Consider the following 21993-nt stretch of genomic DNA (forward strand, 5'->3'; position numbering starts at 1 on the left):
ATTGATTAAGTTAGTATAAGCCTGGCAAGAGTTTTAATTTCTTCTCTCGGATGGTAATAGTTGTTCAGAGTACTGATTGTCAGTTTTGTGGCAGAATACCACAGCGACTCCATCAGGAATAGTCATGGGAGTATGGTGGGAATACAAGCCAGATACTGTGTAATCTGCTCTGGATAGGGTATATGCATTTATATTCATTTATATTATTCATTATGATCTTATTTATGAAATGAGACAGTTTTATAAGAATGCAAAATATGGAAACAGTTGACTTTTTTTTTTCCCTCTCATTTCTGTAGTCTCCTACAAAAGCTGTATATAATGCCAGACATTGGAACCATCCCGACTCAGAAGAACTACCTGGGCCACCAGTAGTAAAACCTCAGAGTGTCACAGTAAGTGAACTGTACTTTTTAATTTTGTGTTTGTTTGATTTGCTATCTTTGTACATAATTGGAAAGTCCCTGACTTCCCTGTTTAACAGTTTATTTATTATTATTTTTAGAGAGGGGAAAGAAAGGAGAAAGGGGGTGAAACATCAGTTGGTTGCCTCTCACATGCCTCCAGTTGGGGACCTAGCCCACAGCCTAATGTGCCCTGACTGGGAATCGACAACCTTTTGGTTTGTGGACAACGCCCAGCCCACCAGTCAGGGCTAACAGTTTCTTTTGGACTTCCTAACTAAAAATTTGAGGCTTCAGTTTTATTCTTTGGAAAAATAAGGATTGTGGGCAGGATTACAAAAATTCTGTTCTTATTAGGTTATAAATAAAAGCCTTAAAAAATATTTGGCCACTTTTTACTTCTTACCCACATCGTATGGAATTATAGTAATTTAGTTTTAAAAATGCAATTAGTCCATATTTGAAATTTGCATTAACTATTAAGAACTGGATTATAAATTACATCTTAAATCAATCTTAAAGTGGCTTTGAGTGGTTAGTTTGCTTTTTAGAGGAGGACTTTTTTTTTGCATTCCTGTAATACCTTTCACTTCAAAACACATTTGAAAAAGATTCTTATCAAATTACTTTCTTCAAAATAATTGGTAGGACCATACATTAATACTTCTAGATAATGGTAGCACCTCAGTCATCTGGAGCTATCAAAGAGTGAGTTCTTTATAACAACAAAAGTCAGAAATAGAGATCTTTCTAAAATACAACGTGTAGTTAGTTCCCTTTCTTCTTAAGTTGAGTATATGAAATTCCTTTTATTAGTGTAAAACACATTGTGCAAATTAGTAATTAGTGGTTCTTTATCCCTTCTAATGGTCCTGGAGACAAATAACAAATAACAGATTGTGTGAAGTGTTAAGTTTGAAAAAGAACAGAAGGAATTCCTGAGTGGTTCTTTGTAAGTAAAACCTATATTAATCTTACCTAGTAGTGAATGAAATTTTAAAATATCTTTTATTACTACCCTGTGACCAGGATGGCTCAGTTGGTTGGAGAGTCATCCTGTTACCAAAAGGTTGCCAGTTTGATTCCTGATCCGGGCACATGCCTAGGTGGCAGGTTCAATTCTCAGTCAGGGTGCATGCAGGAGGCAACCAACAGATGTTTTTCTCTCACATTGATGTCTGTCTGCTTATCCCCCCATACCTTCCCCCCTTTCCTCCTCTCTCAAATGAGAATTAAATAAACCTTTTAAAAAATGCCTTATGACCTTTCAGAGGTGTCCTTTCGTCTTTTTTCTTAAGCTAAATTTGCTAGGTAGAGAAGATGTTACTATTTTTATATATTTTAGAATAACCAACTACCTTTTTCAATAGGTGAGGCTGTCTTCAAAGGAACCAAATCAAAAAGATGATGGAGTTTTTAAGGCTCCTGCACCACCACCCAAAGTGATAAAAACTGTGACAATACCTACTCAGCCCTACCAAGATATAGTTACTGCACTAAAATGCAGAAAAGAAGACAAAGAAGTAAGCAGCCATATAGTTTTACTGCACGTGGATAGATTTCTGTATGTAACATTTAGCTTTTTAATGTCTGATATTCACAGCTTTGAGTCATGAGCTTAATCTTGTATTAGTACTACCAGTGTTTTGAAAACATCTTTTAGTTGCCCTGTAATGATTTTATACACTTAAATAAAGTGCAGTACACCCATAGATTTAACTAAATATGCTAGTTCATAGTTAAAAAGGAGGTGGACTCATTTTTTTCTTGGCAGTTATACACTGTTGTTCAGCATGTGAAGCACTTCAATGATGTGGTAGAATTTGGTGAAAACCAAGAGTTCACTGATGACATTGAGTACTTGTTAAGTGGCTTAAAGAGCACTCAGCCTCTAAACACACGTTGCCTTAGGTAAGTTCTTCTTTTTATGTTTAATAATTGTATGTATGCTATAGCTCATTAAAATTTTCCAAGTGGATAGAGCTAAACATTTGTGATTTAGTTATTGTGGATGTAGTTTATAGCCAGTAATAACATGTTAAAATATGATTGATTTCTTTAAGGGACTTGATTTTACATGGACAAAGGAAAGTTGGATGATCATAGCCTTTTAGCATAGTATATGCTTCAGTTTTCAGATTCTTGAAAGAAGCATTATGTTAAAGAATCTTTTAAGTTCTTTTTCAGGCCAAAATTTTAGACATGCATGTGATAATTACATTCATTTAAGCATGTTTTAATTTGGACAGTCTTTTGCATACTATAGTAGATTGAATATCTTTGAATTATCCAATCAGAATATAGCCAATGAAATATTTATATCTTCATGTATCAAAGGTTTTATGAAAAGCACCTAGACTTTCTGCTTTTAATGGTAATAAAATATAAGAAATACACTGAAGATGATGGTTTGTTATTTATATAGTTTAATATAACATACCTAATTATATATTATGCATGAGTAAATTTTTAATGCTTTAGTTTGGCCATCTTTATATTATGATCTACACAAGCAATGCTTTGATACCCACCCGCATTTGCTTGTTTTGGTATCGTGCAAACAAAATACTAACTATTTTTAGTCTCCCTAACCTAGTCTGTTTTCTTCCAGTGTTATTAGCTTGGCTACTAAATGTGCCATGCCCAGTTTTCGAATGCACCTGAGAGCACATGGAATGGTAGCAATGGTCTTTAAAACCTTGGATGATTGCCAGCACCATCAGGTATTTTTAAGTTTCTGGAATTGAGAAGCAATGTTTTTAAATTAGTCTACTTGGTTATTGACAAATATGTTTATTTGATATTCACATATAAATATTTGCTAAGTATTGGTTGCGCTTTAGTTAAGTATATAGAGCTTCATGCCAGAAGTTACTGCTTAATAAATCATTTAAGATTATTTTCTCGTGACAGTTTTTCCTTTTGTAGCTTTATACTATTAAAACATTATTCAGCCCTTGCAGGTGTGGCTCAGTGGATTGAGTGCCAGCCTGAGAACCAGAAAGTTGCTGGTTTGATTCCTGGTTCAGGAATGCCTGGGATGCAGGGCAGGTCCCTAGTTGAGGCATGCGATAGGCAACCAATGGAATGTTTCTCTTGCACATCAGTGTTTCTCTCCCTGTCTTTCTTACTCCCTTCTTCCTCTATCTAAAAATAAAATTTAAAAAAAATTATTCAGGTATCATAGCTAACATACCATATCGTACTGGGGATTTAATTCTATGGGCACTGATTTTCTCTAATTAGAAGGTACTGGAAAAGAATTTTTACTACTCTTTGATAGTAATAGTATGACCAAAAAAAGTTTTTGAATTTTTATTTTTAAAAAGCATTTTGTCTGAATATTGAATCTGGCTTGGCTCATTGTGAAAAAGAAATTCATTTTCATTTTGACTTTGATGCATTCTCTCAAGAAATATGTAATAAAAGTCATGTTTAATGTTTCTAAGTTAAAATATAATCATCATTAATTATCAATAGTGGTATTTAAGAGGGCTTTATTTTTGTTCAGGGAAATCATGGTTTGTATGTTTTTTTTTTATTTTACTTATTTATTTTTAGAGAGGGAAGGGAGGGAGATAGAGAAACAACAATGTGCAGTTGCTGGGGGTCATGGCCTGCAACCCAGGTATGTACCGTGTGACTGGGAATCGAACCTGCGACACTTTGGTTCGCAGCCCGCACTCCATCCACAGAGCTACGCCAGCCAGGGCTGGAAATGATGTTTTAAATGCAGAATAGTATACATAATCTAATACTTAGTCTTCTGAAATGGAAAGCAATGTATTTAACCTTGAGCGAGAATAACTTCATCACTGAGTTGTAACAGATATAGAACAATGAGAGGGGGGAAGAGAAAAAACTATTAATTTCCTTTATTACGCAGTTATAAGAGGACTAAGATGTTATTGATGTGTTCTTGGGGGAGGATCTCCCAAGGCCTCTACTTGTATCATTCTAATTTCCAAAAGTAATTTCCTGTGTAAGCATTTGATTAGTCACTTAGTCTGAAATCTCTCTGCTTTGGGGGGTTTAAAGTTTAAATGTTTACGTAGTTTATTGTGTTTCTATGTATTGAAATAAGTACAAGTACAATGTTATTATATGTTGGAATAATGTTACCTAAACTATACTTGTAGAATTTACAACCTATTAGAAGCAAAGTGTGCTGATCTGAATGATTTTGAGAACACATAATTTTATTTTTAATTACTTGGTTCAACCAAATCCGATTGGTTTATTTTAAAGAAATGATCTAAATGTGTTTATTTGGGCTTCTTATTTTTATATATTGACACAGACTCAGTTTTGTTTTATTTATAGGAAAGAAGTAGCTAAGTTTCTGATACAGATTTTAAAACACAGATTACTGATTTTGTTAATTGAAATTGGGCTTTATTTGCTTAATCATAAAGAGTAAGAGTGAAATGTATTGTAAAATAAGATTATATAGAGAGAGCTGAAAAAAACATGTTCTGTAAACTCTTCCTTTAGCATGGAATGGCCAAAGAAATATGTACTTCTACTTATATTCTAGCTTTGGAGCATTCATGTAGGGGAGATCTAGAGAAAGCAAAAATTTAAGCAGCAGTACTTTGTTTAATTCACATTTCTATAGAATATTTTAAGAGGTAGGAGTTTCAATAAATAAAACATTTTTAATGTTTCCACCATGTGAATAAATGTCAAAATGATCTTATTTCCTGAAATTGCCACTAATTAATTACATTATATTTTTTGGGATCTGTTGAAGAATCTGTCCCTTTGTACAGCTGCCCTCATGTACATATTGAGTAGAGATCGTTTGAACATGGATCTTGATAGAGCTAGCCTAGATCTAATGATTCGACTTCTAGAACTGGAACAAGATGCTTCTTCAGCTAAGCTACTGAATGAAAAAGACATGAACAAAATCAAGGAAAAAATTCGAAGACTCTGTGAAACTGTACACAACAAGCATCTTGATTTGGAAAATATAACGGTGGGTTTCCTCCTTTTTTTCTACTACACACTAAACTGAAGGCTGTGGTAATTGCCTCAAAAATTATAGAATGATTTGTTATGCTAGCCAGATATGACTTAGGGATATTGCTGTGCTTGGCAAAGGTAGAATAGAGTTTGGGTAAAGTGGGGTTTGAGAGGGGAAAGCAAGTTAGCTTAAAAAGACAAGATATAAAATTGATGTGCACTATTAAGTAGTACTTTCATGTATTAAAGTTAGACAAATGCTCAGATGGTGGATAAATGGTCCCTCTACCTCACCAAACTGTTTTTATACTACTTTATAAGTATATTAGTAATTTCTACTTGCTTTTAATATTTTTACAGCATATACACATTTCTACTAATATAAAAGTAAATTTGAGCCTATGATTTTTATTTGCTACATAACTGAATAATAAATGTATCTTTATCAGGGTTTTTTTTTTTTTTTTTTTGGGTGAGGGGGAAGGTCTCTCATATTGTTCAACATTTAGATTCTTTACAAGTATTTGGTATTAAATAACATTATAACCTTGTTTATTGAATTTCCTCCACGGTTTGTTGAATTTATTAGGATGGTAAATACCAGCACAGTAATTTTCTTATATTGTGTTGAATAGTTTACTCACATGATTAAAACCAGAACAGAGTTGCTAATTTTAGAATGTCTTTCTTCTCTCCTAAGTTAATATTGTGTTTACTTTAAATCTTAAGTAGACATTGTTTATACAGTGACTGTCCTCTGTGCTTAAGTTTTGTTTGTTTTATTAGTTATTTAATTTTTTTCCTTGAAGTATATTGCCACTCCTGATATGCCATGGATAATTTAAAATACTGCTATTATAATACTTTCAGATATAACTCAGATAACAGAGCCAATTTGGCTGTGCTTTGCCTTTTGAGGACTATTCCAGTTTTCAAATAAAATGTTTGAATTGTAAGTTGTGTTAAAATGCTAGTTTATAATACACTGAAAATAGCCTAAAATGTCAACAGTTCTTTTAATGCCAATACAAACAAATGATAAAGTTCCCATTTAGTATAAGAACTTAGGATCCTTTGCCATATTGACATCAAATTTCTGTCACCTTTCTTCCTAAATAAAGAATGCTTCATTAGGCTGCAGATTCACTATGTGACTCATGAGCCTAATATCCCTGAGCCAGTCTCATTAAATTAGTCTTTCAGGGAATTAGAATGAGAATTGGGCAAAATGGAATGTTTTTGTGGTATTGAATTTTCTGTATTTGTCACTTTGGACATCAGCCTTGTTAAAGAGTAGGCTAAAATGTTCTAGATGTCTTCTAAATCTGTTGGGGGCTGGCTGTATATTTTTTAAAAGAAATACAGTAGAAGTTAAAATAATAATTAAAGGCAAATAAAGAGAAAGAAAAACTTCAGCCTGGCTATAAATATAACTTACTGTTCTGTGTTTCCTCTGGTGGTGGTCCTGAATCATTATTTATGTATAATTTTGTCATGGTGGCCACATGATATGTATCCAAGCTGCTAACCCTGCAATATAAAATTTAAATCTGGTAAATCTGAAACACTAAAAGTAACAAAGGATTTTTATTTGGAATACATAAGAAAATATATGTAACAATAAGAAAAAGATATTATATATATAATAATAAGAAAAGATAATAAGAAAAATATATATAATAGAGAAAAGATAATCAGGTGAATAGGGAAAGAAAAACTGACGGGGGAACACAGTTAATTAATATGTGAAAAATGCTGACGCTTATTATAATTGGAAAAATACAAACCAAAGCAATAAGATACCATTTTTTCACCCTTAGGAAAAAATTTAAAGTGATAAGCTTTTGAGGATTCAGGGCAACTGACACATCCACACTTTGCTCTTGAAGTGTTCCTTGCTTTGGCCTTTGTGGTAAATTAACCCAATAAATTGATGTACATTTAAATGCATGTACACTTTAATTCAACAGTTCCATCCTTAAGTCTCTATACCTTAGAAATAACACCAGTATATATTTCATTGAACTGATAAATGATAGACTACTTTCAATAATGTTTTCTCCATGAAAACAAGTCCATAGTTAAACAATTCTTCAGCTTATACTATTCAGATAAAACTTAAAATCACTTCAGTTTTACTTCTAAAAGCACTTACTACATTATAAAGAATACTGTGGAACAAAAACAAAAGAATACTGTGGGCTTGTAGTATGCAGTGAACTTTTCTAAAGAAAATCTGTAGAAGTGTTGCCTCAGAAACATTGCTAAGAGTGAATATTCATTAATGGTACTTCGGATTTTTAGACTGGGCATTTAGCTATGGAGACGTTATTGTCCCTTACTTCCAAACGAGCTGGAGACTGGTTTAAAGAAGAGCTTCGGCTTTTGGGTGGTCTGGATCATATTGTAGATAAAGGTAAGATAAATGCATGTATAACGTTTTTATATATTACTTAAAATCCTAAAGAAAGTATTTTATTTACATAATTAAAAATAATGGCATCAGGTTGAAAAGATTTGTTCTTTTAGTAGCATCTTGCAAATCTCTTAACTTTTAAAGGAAATACTATTAAAGCTTTGAAATTGGGAAGTTATAAAATAATTACAATAAATTAATCTCATACATTTTAGCATCTCATAGTGTAAAACTTAGAATAAATAATATTCAGGGAGGTTCCGGCATATTCATAGCATGTGTACAGATGGCTTTTAATGTTAATTAAGGGGGTAGGTATTGAGATAATGAGACATACTAACATATATCCCCTTCTTTTCTTCTAGTGAAAGAATGCGTGGATCATTTAGGTAGAGATGAGGATGAAGAGAAACTAGTAGCCTCATTATGGGGAGCAGAGAGATGTTTACGAGTTCTAGAAAGTGTAAGTATGGATAACTATTTGGAAAATTATTTAGTCTTAATTGTGACTGCATGAGACTGCTAAATCACTTATATAGCTCTAGGGTTTTACATTTTAAAGTCCAAATTGAAATTGTATTCTTTGAGCAATCAATGTTAATGATCACAAGTTCAATGAAGAGCAGTTTAGTCTTCAAGAATACTTTCATGTCACATTTGTTTATATTGCCAAGTGTTATTAATATGTTCTTTCCTTAATGTGGAGTTCTGCTTAAATATCTTGAGGAAAATAATACTTAAATGCAGTCAGATTATTTAAAGAAACTAATAAGGATTTTCTTGATTTAGCCATTACTAGAGTCAGATTGTTTATAATCACAGTTTATAATAATATTTGGTATTGAATGATACTGTTGAACTATGTGCCATAAGTATATTTGTTTTGCTTGTATGAATAACTACCCAGTTCAGTGTAGTTTAGAATTTATGCTGCCTGTGAAGTTCAGGATGCATAGATTGATTGTTGATCAGATTGGAGTAGCTAGGTGCTTTTTGAAACATCTATGGGAAAATAATCTAGTATAAGTTGAAAGTTTCTGGCCCTGGGCCAGGTAGCTCAGTTGGTTAGAGTATCATCCTGATACGTGAAGGTTACAGGTTTGATCTCGGTTTAGGGCACTTACAAGAAGCAACCAATGAGTATATAAATAAGTGTAACAACAAATAGATATCTCTCCTAAGGTCTTTTTCTTTTTCTCTCTCTCTGTGTCTTAAAACAATAAATCAAAATTAAACAAAAGTTACGGCATTGTTAAAATTAAAGTTGTCCTCTTCTGGAATGCATTAGGTACATTTCATAAACATATGCAGAGGTGGACAGAAGTATATTTATAGTTGTTCATGTGTAAATAATACCATAAATAATAATACCGTAATAAACTCTTTCATATACTCACAACTGTAAACCTACTTTTGCCCACCCCTATATATTTATTCTAATGAATCCATTTAAGAACTTTATTGTATAAGTTAGAGACTGCCCTTTTAATTTTATTAATGAAGTGATGGCTCATTTTAAATCTGGAACATGTGGGTTGTTAATTCCCTTACATAACAAGGACTGAATTTTCTCATTTTTATGTATTTTAGAGCACCAGGCATAGTGTGTTGTATGTGAATGAATAAAAGTTACGTATTGCCACAATCATTTCAAGATTTTTCCTTCTAGGTAACAGTGCATAATCCAGAGAATCAAAGCTACTTGATAGCATATAAAGATTCACAACTCATTGTTTCATCAGCTAAGTAAGTTTTTCTGAAATATGCTTTTTATTTAAAGCATTTGTATTGATCATAAAGGAAATATGATTGTGTCACTTTTCTCCCTAAAATACTTCTGTCTGTTGAATTCTGTGAACCAGAAGCAGTATAGTATAGTGCAAGTTAGGAGTACAGATTCTGGAGCCAAAAAGACTTGAATGTGAATCCCATCTTTATAACTTCAGCCCCTGAAACTTCAGGCACAAGGCAGTTACCATATTTTTCAGACTATAAGGCATACTTTTTTTTACCACATTTTTTGCTTCAAAATTTTTTCCTGTTTTCCTCCTCTAAAATCTAGGTGCATCTGGAGTCCGCACCGTAAGATGCATCTAGGTTTTAGAGGAGGAAAATAGGAAAAAAAATTTTTGAAGCAAAAAATGTGGTAAAAAGGTGCATCTAGATAGTCTGAAAAATACGGTACTTGCTGGAAATTCTTCAGGGTTATTAATAATTGTATCTACTTAAGGTTGTTATAATAAAAATATAATATACATTTATATGTTATGTATAATATTTAAAATGTGTCTATTAATAAATACTAAAATTTAAAAAATTAAGTTCTCTTTTATGTTTATATATTATGAACAATATATATTAAGAGAGTTCATACAATGTGAAGTCTGGAACAATGCTTGATCTATAGTAAACACTAAGTATTAGTCCTTATTTTTATTGTAAGTGAACTTCACTGTTCCTCTTCTGCCCTTTTGTTATACCTGTTTTTCCAGATCTATATGTAGCTTCTTCCCCCATTCTACACTCTCTCAGCCCAAGTTGTATGACATTAGGCAAATACTATCACCCCAGTACAGCAGCCTCTTCCTAATATCCCTGCCCTGATTCTTTATATCTCTGGCCTCTAACCTGTCCAGTATAGTACCACAAGGGGTTAACCTTTCTCAGATCTCTGCTTTATAAAATAATGCCAAACTCCGAATCCCTGTGGTTACTTTTTTTGCATGTATGTCCGAAATCCTTAGTATAGTGTCAGAGGCCCACTAACTACCTGACTCAAGTTTCTGGTTTTTAACCCCTTATTTTGGAGAATTTCATACATGACAAAAGGATTTGAAATACGTATACATTATTGAGCTTGAATAATCATTGATCGTGTCCAGTCTTGTTTCCATCTGTAACCCTATCCATTTCCCTTTTATATTATCTTCAAGCAAAGTACAGATTTCTTATTTCATACATAAATACTTAGGTACATAAAAGAGGACTCTTTAAATAAATATAACCACTTTACTATTTTCATACCCTGTATATTAATTGCTTAATATTATCATATGTTTAGTCAATATTCAATGTCTAGTAGTGTCTAGTTTCTGATAGATTTTCTTTATCTATAAATTTCCCCTCCATCTCTTATGTCTTGTATTTTTGTAAATTTTGTATCACACTTAGTGTACCCTTAAGAGCATGTGTTCTAGTTGTTTTTTTTTTTTACCCTGTTTTACCCTCCCTTTACCAGAGAGTGTTGTTGCAAGTTAAATATTTCTTCTTTGTAAAATTTCTTTTGTGTATTTTGACTCCTTACAAGGACAGGTTTTAGCTGTTTTGTCATAATTAGGAATTTTGCTTCAAATGTCAAATGTCTTAGCAGTGGAGGTTAGAGCTGGATATTTGTGAAAGTTCATTCATCTGGCTTTTTTAACTTTTCTGTAGAACCCTGATAAATGCAAGAATAGCATACTGAATGCCCTTTGCCACTCACCTCTCAACCCAAACTGCAATACAGCTTAGTACTGCTTAAGGCAGTTAACAATAATGGCATGGTAGTTCTGGCTAACGTCCCTAAACATATAAATAAATTATTTTAGATGAGACAATGAGGAATACCTTCCTAACCAAAGAATATGATTTAAGGAGTAGCTAGAGGGAGAATAGATAAAGTACAGTTTTCTTGAAGGGCTTTTTGTGTTTGTATAATACAGTAAAATCAACCGATAGAGTCAGCTTACATCGTCTTTCATCTTTCATGTCCTTCTTAATGGACATGGTGATTTAAGGAGAATTTTCAGAAATACTAGGCCTGCTTCAGCATCACCTTTGTTGTTGTTGTTGTTTTTATGATTATTTTAGGTAGCATATTGAGAATCCTGGGGTGCAGCTGATACCTTGATGTCTGCCAGAACACGTACAATACATATATCAGTTAAATGACCTCTTGTCATTTGCTATAATGCTTATGCAGTATTTCATACCCATCTATACAAGGCTACTTATTATGCAACACTAATATAAACAGTATTCTCTACTTGCTAAGAGCATGCATTCTAAATGAAATTCAAAATATTTAGTGTTAGCTCTTAAAACTTTTAGCTTCGCCCTTACTGGTGTGGTTCAGTGGATTGAATGCAAAAGCAAAGGGTTGCCAGTTCAATTCCCAGTCAGGGCACATGCCTGGGTTGTGGTCGAGGTCCCCAGTAGGGGACACATGAAAGACAACCACACATTGATGTTTCTTACCCTTTCTTTCTCCCTCCCTTCCCCTTTCTCAAATAAACAAACAAACAAATAAGTGAAATCTTTAAAAAAAACTTTTAGCTTGTTTTGGGAGGGGTTGTGGTGAGTTATTTGTGTTGGAGAGATTGGTAAAATGGGAGGCAACTATAGGTAATACAGATAAAAACTTCTGTATTGAGTTTATAATTTAACTTGGCCTGGAAAAATCAAAATTATCGATTTTTCCCAAAATAAATCAAACATAGCAGCTAGTGTGGTAGCAGACATACTTGGTACCTGATTGAATAGTTGATACATTATAACTTTGGGAATAAAAAAATAAGTTAATTTGGCAGCATTTATGACAGATTTGAAATATTGAAGTCTTTAAGTGAATAGAAATTTTTAGTATACCTATTTTTGTTTAGCCTAATATCTACATTTGGTTTCCTTTTAAGAGCATTACAACATTGTGAAGAATTGATTCAGCAGTATAACCGTGCTGAGAATAGTGTATGCTTTCCTGATAGTAGACCTCTGCCACAGCAGAATGTAACTAACCATGTAGGCAAAGCAGTGGAAGACTGCATGAGGGCCATCATTGGCGTGCTGCTCAATTTAACTAATGATAATGGTAAGTAATATTTTTTATGTATGTTCTCATTGAAAGATTGTATATTTACATACAAAAATAAGTTATTCCCCGTATTTCTTAATGTTGTAGTTTTTTTTAAATTGCCATCATGTAATTTATTTATATATAGATTTAACTGTTTTTAGTTGATATTTTAGAACTAGCCATGTATCTTGGCTTGGAAATATACAATCAAAAACGTATTTCAAAAAAGAAATATTTCATTTCTAACTTTAATACCCTTGTTAATAAATATTGATTGTTGGTATCATAAAGAAGAGTCGGTAACAATTTTCACACTTGTATTTTGTATTTTAGAGTGGGGCAGCACCAAAACAGGAGAACAAGATGGCTTGATTGGCACAGCGATGAACTGTGTGCTTCAGGTTCCAAAGTACCTACCTCAGGAGCAGAGATTTGATATTCGAGTGCTGGTGAGTTGAAATGACTGTTTCAGAAATGAGTACTTAAGTATTTGATTAATGATAAAAACTTCATCTTAATTTTGGGGTTAGAACCAATTGTTTGCTATATTGTGGGTTTCAATAGATCTTTATGAACATAATCTCATGGCACAAAAGAGCTGTGAAGGATTCTATGTACAAATAATAAATATAAAAACGAAAAGTGATTTTTTTTAAAGTGGTGAAATCATTTTTTGGGAAGACCTTAAATGCTAGTTTTTAATTAATTTTGTGGATGGCAGGATGCTAATTAGGTTTGTAGTTGCCAATAAAAGTTATGTATATTGTGTTCATTTGCTTTTAATTCTCAACTATGGTAATAATACATGTTTTAATTTTTGTAGGGCCTAGGTCTACTGATAAACCTAGTAGAATATAGTGCTCGGAATCGGCACTGTCTTGTCAACATGGAAACAGCGTGTTCTTTTGATTCGTCATTCTGTAGTGAAGGAGATGATAGTTTAAGGATAGCTGGACAAGTTCATGCTGTTCAGGCTTTAGTGCAGGTAAGCAACAAGTTAAAACAAACTAACAACTTCAGTTTGTTGCATCTGTCCAATTTCCTTATTGGTTGTACCTTCTCTCCCCCTTACCCTCACCTCCTCTTCCCTCTCTTTTTTCCCACCTCTCACTCTCATTTTTCTCTTACCAGTTTAGCAATACCCTTACTTACACTTACTCTCCTGACTATATTCCACTGTTGTAATCATTTCTTAGGCTTTGTTAGTGAAAAGCATAAACAACGCATATTTGTGTATGAGTCAAAAGTAGATTATTAATAAAAAATTATGAATCAGCATCAGCCTCACCTTACCCAGTGTAAGTCCTCAATCATTTATTCGTCTGACCTAAATGTAGGGCCATACTTTTCAAAGTACATATGTGGAGTAATTTTCTGGCTTAGGAATTGTGTCAGAAGGTATATATTTAAAATTGATGTCCTCAGTTCTCCCCACCCCAGTCACCAAACACATACTTCCTCCCTCCAAAAAACTGTATGAGTTGTTATTTCTTGACAACAGGAGGCATTATAATTTTTACTTTTTGCCAGTCTTATAAGTTCCTAGCTGCCTTTGTCATTCCCTTAGATAACAGTTTGCATATATTCAGAAGTGACAATGAAACCTACTTTTCATTGTTTCTGAAGCCTTTGCTAACCTGTTAATCATTTTGGCCTCTTTGAAACTAATAATGCTTGAACTGTGTCTTCCAAAAGTAATCTATAACAACTTGATCTTTTCCTTAATTATAATTGGGAACCCATTTTGATCTCTTATTTTGATCTCAAGCCTTTATACTTTTGCTCTGGCCAGTGGGACCCAGTGGTTAATTGAAGGGTTGTGGGTTCAGTTCCTGGTCAGGGAACATACCTAGGCTGTGGATTTGCACCCCAGTCCAGGTGCATGTGATCCTCAGTCTGGGCACACGTGGGAAGGCAACCAGTGCTTCTCTTTTGCATCCATGTTTCTTTCTTCTTCTCTCCCTTCCTCTCTCTCTAAAAATAATGAAAAAAAGGTCCTTGGGTGAGGATTTAAAAAAACAAAAAAGACTTCTTTATACTCTTAAAAATTATTGGGGACTCCTAAGATCTTTTTATTTATGCGTGCTCTGTCTTTCCATATTTACTGAATTAGAAATCAAAACTGAGAAAATTGTGAAACATAGGCACCCATTCCATTTAGCCATTAGAGCAGTGATACAATCACATGACATGCATTCTGGAAAACTCATGAGAAAATGAAAGAAGTCACCTTGACCTCTTGATATTGTTATGAATGCAGTTTTGACCTCACAGACTCCCTGAAAGGAACTTGAGGATCTGTAGGGATTCTTGAGCCAATTTTAAGAAGTACTATACTTTATATATAAAATGTAAATTTTATTTTTTAAGGGTATTAAGGTTTATATACCACTCTTCTATATACTAAGCAAATCTTGGAGATCTACTTGGCATTTCATTTTCAGGTAGTTGTCTTTAATAACTTACAGTTTTGCCTAAATCATACTAGTATGTTCAATGCTTTCTATATGATCAGCTCTGTACCAGCACAGGGGAAATAAAGTAAGTGAAGACAAGGAGTTTGATGTATTCCCTTTTTGACTTAAGAGTTTCACTGTGTACTTCCATTGACAATTGCACTTCCATTTTTAATAATATTAGTTGAGTTCCAGTTCAGGGTTCAGTCCAGTTCTCTGAAATCTTTTGTTTTTATTTTTTATTGTTTTTTGTTTATCTCTTAAGTTTTCTTTTAAAGAAGCCATGTTGCTTTTACCCAATACTATGTAGTTTTAGTCAGTATGCTTTCTTCTTTTCAGTTAATCCATCCATTCTGCTTGGGTTTTTAAATTTTTTTTAAAAAATCAAGTTTTGGGGTGTTTTGCTTAAATTTTTTTGTCAGTATTATCCATCAAAGGAAAATAATGAGGTTTTCATTTTTACAAACAGAATGCCTTCACCATTAGTTAAATGCACTTAATTTACTTGGTTGAATCCCAGTAGCATTTATACTTTTGTTTTGGCCTTCATAGGATGTAGAGCAAGGATGGTCAGAGCAAAGGCTTTTATTGGTACTTAACCTTTTGATCTACTGCTGTACTACCCTGAATATGCCCGATCTCATCTGATACTTAACCTTTTCATCAGAAAACATGCTTCCTAGGGTTGTTTGTTTAAAAACAACTTTATATTTGAGTACATATATGTCGGTTGGTGATGTCCTTTTAATGATCTTCAAAAATAATTTTTGTCAGCTATTCCTGGAGCGAGAGCGAGCAGCCCAGTTGGCAGAAAGTAAAACAGATGAGTTGATCAAAGATGCTCCCACCACTCAGCATGATAAGAGTGGAGAGTGGCAAGAAACAAGTGGAGAAATACAGTGGGTATCAACTGAAAAGACCGATGGTACAGAAGAGAAACATAAGAAGGAAGAGGATGATGAAGAACTTGACCTCAATAAAGGTATATTCATTTTGGGTGGTGTATTCAAATGGAAAATAGTGGGCCTATTTTTTTTCAGAACATACTTTTAAATCATATGTTATAATCCTTTATTTAATCTGTCTTATGGCCTCTTTAATTCAGTGCACACAAGCTTTGATATTTCAGTGGTCATAGGAGTTCTTTGCTGGCTTCCTAGCAGTGAGGAAGGCATATGTGCAGTTCCAGAAAGGTCCTTCTTTCCTTCCTGGACCAACCTACTTACCTGTAAAGAGAAGCAGCCAGTTTGCCCTCTAAAGGATTTTACAGTTTTGAAATTTTGAGATTCTTTTATTGGCCTCATTTTATAAACTGAGATCTGTCAAAAAATCATCCTTCTCAAATGGTGTATACATAGTTGGTAGCAAACACAGTAAGGGATATACTGAAGGTAATGCTTTCATTAACCAAACATTACCTACTGTTTTCAGGAATTGTGATACTTGATTTATGCAAGTTCTACAAAATAGCCACTTGTAATCTCATGTTATGTAAGTTAGAAAATTTAAATAATATGTTCATTTTTATCCAGTTAGGAAGCAAGTACCAACAGTGCTTCTCAGTCTCTCTCTCATGCCCACCGCTCTCCAAATCTAATGTCATTAGTTCTGGTATTGTAATAAATCTGTTTTATTTTCTCATTTACTAAGTTTTGATATTTCTTTTGGCATAATATTTTTGGTTGCTTAGCATCCTTTTTAAACAATAGCTTTTTTGGGAGATAAGTATTAGTTTGTGAGGGCTACCTTAGCAAAACACCTTAGACTGAGTGGCTTAAACAATAGAATTAATTTCCTCATAGTTCTGGAGGTTTTAAGTCCAACATCAAGGTGTCATCACGGTTGATATCTTCTAAAGCCTCTCTTTTTGGTTAGTAGATGATCAGAATCCCCTGTGTTTTCACATGGTCTTTCCTCTGTGAGTGTCCTAATTTCTTATGTGGACAGTAGTTAATATTAGATTAGGGCCTGCCCTAACAGCCTCATTGAAGTTAGCTGTCTTTTTAATGAAACACCCCATGTCCTAGTGTAGTCATAACCTGAGATCAACACATAAATTGGGTGGGGGATACAGTTCAGCCCCATATAAGATAAATCCATCCTTTTAAAGTAAACAATTGAGTAGTTATCAATATAGTCACAAAGTTGTGCAGTCATCATCGCTGTTTAATTTCAAAACATTTTCATCACTCCCAGAAGAAACCCTGTACCCATGAACAACAGTTATCTCTTGTTCTTCCCTCCTTAGCCACTAGAAACTACTGATCTACTTCTGTCTCTGGATTTGCCTATTCTGGACATTTCATATAAATAGAATAATACAATATGACCCTTTTTGACTGGCCTCTTTGACTTAGCCTAATGTTTTCATTGTTCATCCATGTTATAGCATGTCTCAGTACTTAATTTCATTTTTGTAGCCAGATATTCCATTGTATGTATATATCACATTTTGTTTATCTAGTCATCAGCTGATAGACATTTGGGTTTGTGTCTACCTTTGGTTGTTAGGAATAATGCTGCTATGAACATTTCATGTACAACTGTCAAACTGTTTTCCAAAGTGGCTGTGCCAGTTTAATTTCCTATCAGCAACACGTAAGGGTTCCAGTTTCTCTGCATCCTTCCAGTTATTTGTTTCTTTCATTTTAGCCATCTTAGTTGGTATGAAGGTATATGTCACTTGATTTGCAGTTCCCTAGTTAATAAATGGTGTTGAGCATCTTTTCACTTGCTTAGTGGTCATTTACTTATCTTTGCAGAAATATCTATTCAAATCCCCATACTTTATATTAGTTTGTCTTTTTGCTGCACACATTCTTTATTATATTTGGATACCTGGCCCTGATTACAGGTACATGATATGCAGATATATTCTAAGGGTTGTCTTCTCTGTTTCTTGATGGTATATGATATCTTTTGAAATAAAAAGTTTTAAATTTAATGAAGTTCAATTTACCTGTTTTTTTAATTTTGTCATTTGTGGTTTTAGTGTTGTATCTAAGAAACCATTTCCTAACAATGTCACAAACATTATGTTTTTTTCTAAGAGTTTTATGGTTTTAGCTCTTATATTATCTTCCATTATCTCATATCTTCCATATGAAGTTTTTTTTGTTGTTCATTTGTGTGGATATCCCATTATCTTAGTATCATTTATCAGTATTCAACGTTTTTGAAGAAAGGGTAACTAACAGTTGAACAGACTTGCTGGTTTCTTGAGTTTTTATTTTCTGATATACTGTTAACATTTTTTTTGTTTTTTCTTAGCCCTTCAGCATGCTGGCAAACACATGGAGGATTGCATTGTGGCCTCATATACAGCACTGCTTCTTGGGTGTCTCTGCCAGGAGAGTCCAGTAAGTAATAGTTCAGTGTTTTATGTGCCCTAAAAAAGGTTCTGTTGTGACAGCTTCATACCATTATCTAATTAACTTATTTATTACTTTGACTGGTGTGTCTCAGTTGATTGGGCATTGTCTTGCAAACTGCAAGGTTGCCAGTTTGATTCCCAGTCAGGGCACATGCTTGTGTTGCAGGCCAGGTTTCTAGTTGAGGGTGTGTGAGAAGCAACCGATGAATGTTCCTCTCCCTCTCTTTCCTCTATCTAAAATAAATAAAAAATTTTAAAGATAACTTTTAGATATTTCGTGAACTTTTTTACACTTTGTTCATTTACAGTTTACATTCATTATTATTTTGTACTAATTTCAGGTACACAAAATAGTACTTAGATAGTCATATGTACTTTATGTGTTCTATATTTCTAATACCCACTTGGTGCTACCATAGTTATTACAGTATTATTGACTGTATTTCCTATGCTGTACCTTAAATTCTTGTGACTATTTTGAATTTGGGTGAACTTTTAAAGATACATTCCAGAGTAAGAGTATATTGTGTTTAATGAGAACATTCTTGACTAATGGATGATGAATCGATTCACATCCCTTAGGTTGAAATAAAAGAAGAGCATAATGTAAAACCTATGCTCAGCTGGTTTAAGATGGAAAAGTCTAGTCTCAGTGATACCAGGGACTCAGATAATTTCTGACTTTTAACTCTACTTTTCCTTTGCTAGTTGCCCTCATGGTTCTGTGCTGGCTCTAGGTATATCTAGCAGAAAATGGTGGCCTCTTTATATTTCTTTTTCAGAATAATGCTTTTTTCCCCTATAGGACCCATTCCCACCCACCACAGCAAGTAGACTTCCCCTCATCTTGGCCAGTATTGACTCACATGCTTTTGTTTGAAGTACTCACTGACTAAGAAAATGGGGCTACCATATGATATTTAGATCATTGTGATTTAACTACAAGAAGTGTGAATGTCTAGTCAGTACAGTGCTGAGAGAGCACAGAAGTGGATGGTTCTGGCTTAGGTAGAGTCTGCTTTAAAATGGGGAACTCATGGGGTTGGGGGTTCAGTTGTTTTGCCTTTTTTTTTTCTTTTTAGAAGGAAAGGACCAGTAGAATAGCAAAATTTTAAAATGAAAGCAAGGTTTTTTTTAGGCATTCAGGAGGCAAGAAAGTGTCTATTGTGTAGTAGAAAGGTTAACTTCTGTTTTCTGAGACTGGAAGATTGGAAGAAAAAAGCACAGTAATAATATGAATGGCTTTTTTAGGAGAGACATTCATGCTGTGGGCCTATCTACCACCCACACTTTCTCATTTTTCCTGTCCAGTTTTCTGTATTGCCTTTTCCCTGCCTCCCCTGTCCTACAACCCTTCCCCTCCCATCCCATATCTGTGTGTCTTAAGTCCTGTATATTTTTCTGAATCTTTTCTTATCTTTTCCATGTTCATATTGTAGTCAAGCTCTGATCTAAATGCACAGTAGCGCACTTTGTTATGGCCTTTGCTGGCACCACTGCTTTTAGGGTCAAGAGCAAATTTCTCATCATGACTCTGGAGAGCCCTGTGAAATCTTCATTTTCTTTCTGTGAATCTCTTCAACTAAGCCCTCCAACAAAGGGAACAAGGAAGAGGCAGATCTCAAAAAGGGAACCAGGGGCAAAGTATTTAAATTTTAGTGTGTTTTACGTCTCTAAAGAAATGTTAAGGTCTCTCTGTTGTGGGGAATGTTGTGAATTCATAGAACCCAGATGTCTTTCTTGCCTTGGGAATCATTATGAGTAACCCAAAAAAGCTAGCCGATACCACAAAATGTGAAGGAAATTGGTTTGCCCAGTGTAAGTGGAAGAGAGACAGGAAAGCAGGTGGGTTATGTACAGTAAATGCTATGGTGAAGGACATCATGCTTAGGAAGCCTAGGAGACTTGGTGTCATTTTCCATTGCCCACCAACCACCCTGTACATGCAGTGGTCAGTTCCCTTGATGGTCTGCTGTCTTGACTTTCTCCATTCCTGAAATCTAGTATACTGCCACCATAGCTAACTCTTAGGAATTTTTCTTGGCTCACCGTCATTTAGGGAATGATGACTTTGTTTACTTCTATAAGACCCCAGACTTAAAACTGCTTCTCCAGTTCCTCAGTCTGTCATACCCCTTGGATACTTTTCTGAATTTCCCAAATAGGCCATGCTGTTTCCTCCTGTTCTTTTTGTACCTCCCACACTACTCTTCCTGTCACTGTAGTGTTACACCTTTTCTCTAGAGAATGGTTAAAGACATTCTTTTTAAGATTTTATTTATTTTTAGAGAGGGGAAGAGAGGGAGAGAAACATTAATGTGTGGTTGCCTCTCGCACAACCTGGCCCACAACCCAGGTGTGTGCCCCAGGTGGGAATTGAACCAGCGACACTTTTGCTCATAGGCCCGCGCTTAATCCACTGAGCTACAACCAGCCAGGGCTCTGTCAAAGACATTCTTAAATCCAGCTTTACCATGGCCATTACTCTTACATCCTCCACTTCAGTGTATTTTTAAAACATTTTGTAAAATCTCTTAAGTGTTTTAGCTACAAGGTTTGTGCTAGGGGGACCTATGGTGGCTTTTGGTGGGGAGGCTAGAATATGGGTGATTGATATCACATATCTTAGCATACGGTGATTTTAGCAACTTTATTTTTTAATTGTTCAAGTACAGTCATCTCCATTTCCCCCCACCTCTCCCCTTGCTCCACCCATCCTCGCCTCCCACCCTTGATTCTACCCCCTTTGGCTTTGTCAGTGGGTCCTTATATTTGTTCCTTGACGACCCTTCCCCTGTTTTCAAAAATATGGAATGGTTCATGAATTAGTCATTCTTGCACTGGGGCCATGCTAATGTTCTCTGTATTGTTCCAATTTCAGTGTATGTACTGCCGAAGTGAGCACTGTTTCAGCAACATTTTTTATTAAATCTTTTCGAAACTGTATTTGTACCAATATTTTGCTCTTTATAATTTCAAAAGTACCCAGACAAGAATAAAAAACGGGAGAGGGGACTCATGGCAGATTTCCTGAAAGAGAGTAATTGTAGTTTCTCCTTCCATGCCCCCATCAACAAAACTCAAATCAGAAGAACTCTTGCCCCTGCCCATCCCTCACCCTCAACCTCAGGACAACATGTTTCTTTTGTGTTTTTTATTACAGGTGAACCTTTTTAAAAGAGCCTTTCCTTTTATTCTTTATGAACTTTTAAAGCATTTTAAAGATATACTGAAATAGTTTATTTCCCCACAAATAAGATTTTTTGTTTGTCACCATTAAGTTTGAATGTTAAACAGATCCTTGGACTGAGAGTTTATATCCATCAGCTCATTCAACTTCAAAATCTATGTCCCCTAGTAACTTTTCCAGAACTGCTAACCTGAGTTTTCCCAGTTCAAGCTTGGGTTTCTTCAGCATTTTGACTTTTCTAACAGTGACATCATGGAACAGATAAATAGAGGCAAGCCTTTTCTTTATGTTTTCCAATGTTGTCTGGGATCAATTTATTGACCACTTCTTCCAAGTCATTTGTTTGCAATCTCGG

At 34.4% G+C, this 21993-nt stretch overlaps 1 protein-coding gene and 1 non-coding gene across 3 annotated transcripts in view; one reads left to right on the forward strand and one right to left on the reverse strand.

Moving 5' to 3' along the window:
- WAPL (WAPL cohesin release factor) overlaps positions 1 to 21993 on the forward strand; it is a 92550-nt gene that overhangs the window by 66603 nt on the left and 3954 nt on the right. For both annotated transcript variants that reach the window (XM_045841981.1, XM_045841980.1), the window contains exons 5-17: positions 300 to 395; positions 1775 to 1927; positions 2179 to 2315; positions 3016 to 3127; positions 5158 to 5385; positions 7677 to 7788; positions 8154 to 8251; positions 9458 to 9534; positions 12459 to 12634; positions 12953 to 13068; positions 13443 to 13604; positions 15850 to 16057; positions 18346 to 18434. In XM_045841981.1, coding sequence (XP_045697937.1) covers positions 300 to 395; positions 1775 to 1927; positions 2179 to 2315; positions 3016 to 3127; positions 5158 to 5385; positions 7677 to 7788; positions 8154 to 8251; positions 9458 to 9534; positions 12459 to 12634; positions 12953 to 13068; positions 13443 to 13604; positions 15850 to 16057; positions 18346 to 18434 — 1764 coding nt within the window. The remainder of the gene's footprint in view (positions 1 to 299; positions 396 to 1774; positions 1928 to 2178; positions 2316 to 3015; positions 3128 to 5157; positions 5386 to 7676; positions 7789 to 8153; positions 8252 to 9457; positions 9535 to 12458; positions 12635 to 12952; positions 13069 to 13442; positions 13605 to 15849; positions 16058 to 18345; positions 18435 to 21993) is intronic.
- LOC123821235 lies at positions 21251 to 21353 on the reverse strand. Its single transcript, XR_006786086.1, has one exon. It is a non-coding gene; the product is annotated as a U6 spliceosomal RNA (small nuclear RNA).

This window comes from Phyllostomus hastatus, unplaced genomic scaffold, assembly GCF_019186645.2.
Source record: "Phyllostomus hastatus isolate PE091 unplaced genomic scaffold, TTU_PhHast_1.1 phas_contig_38, whole genome shotgun sequence".
NCBI classification, from domain to species: domain Eukaryota; kingdom Metazoa; phylum Chordata; class Mammalia; order Chiroptera; family Phyllostomidae; genus Phyllostomus; species Phyllostomus hastatus.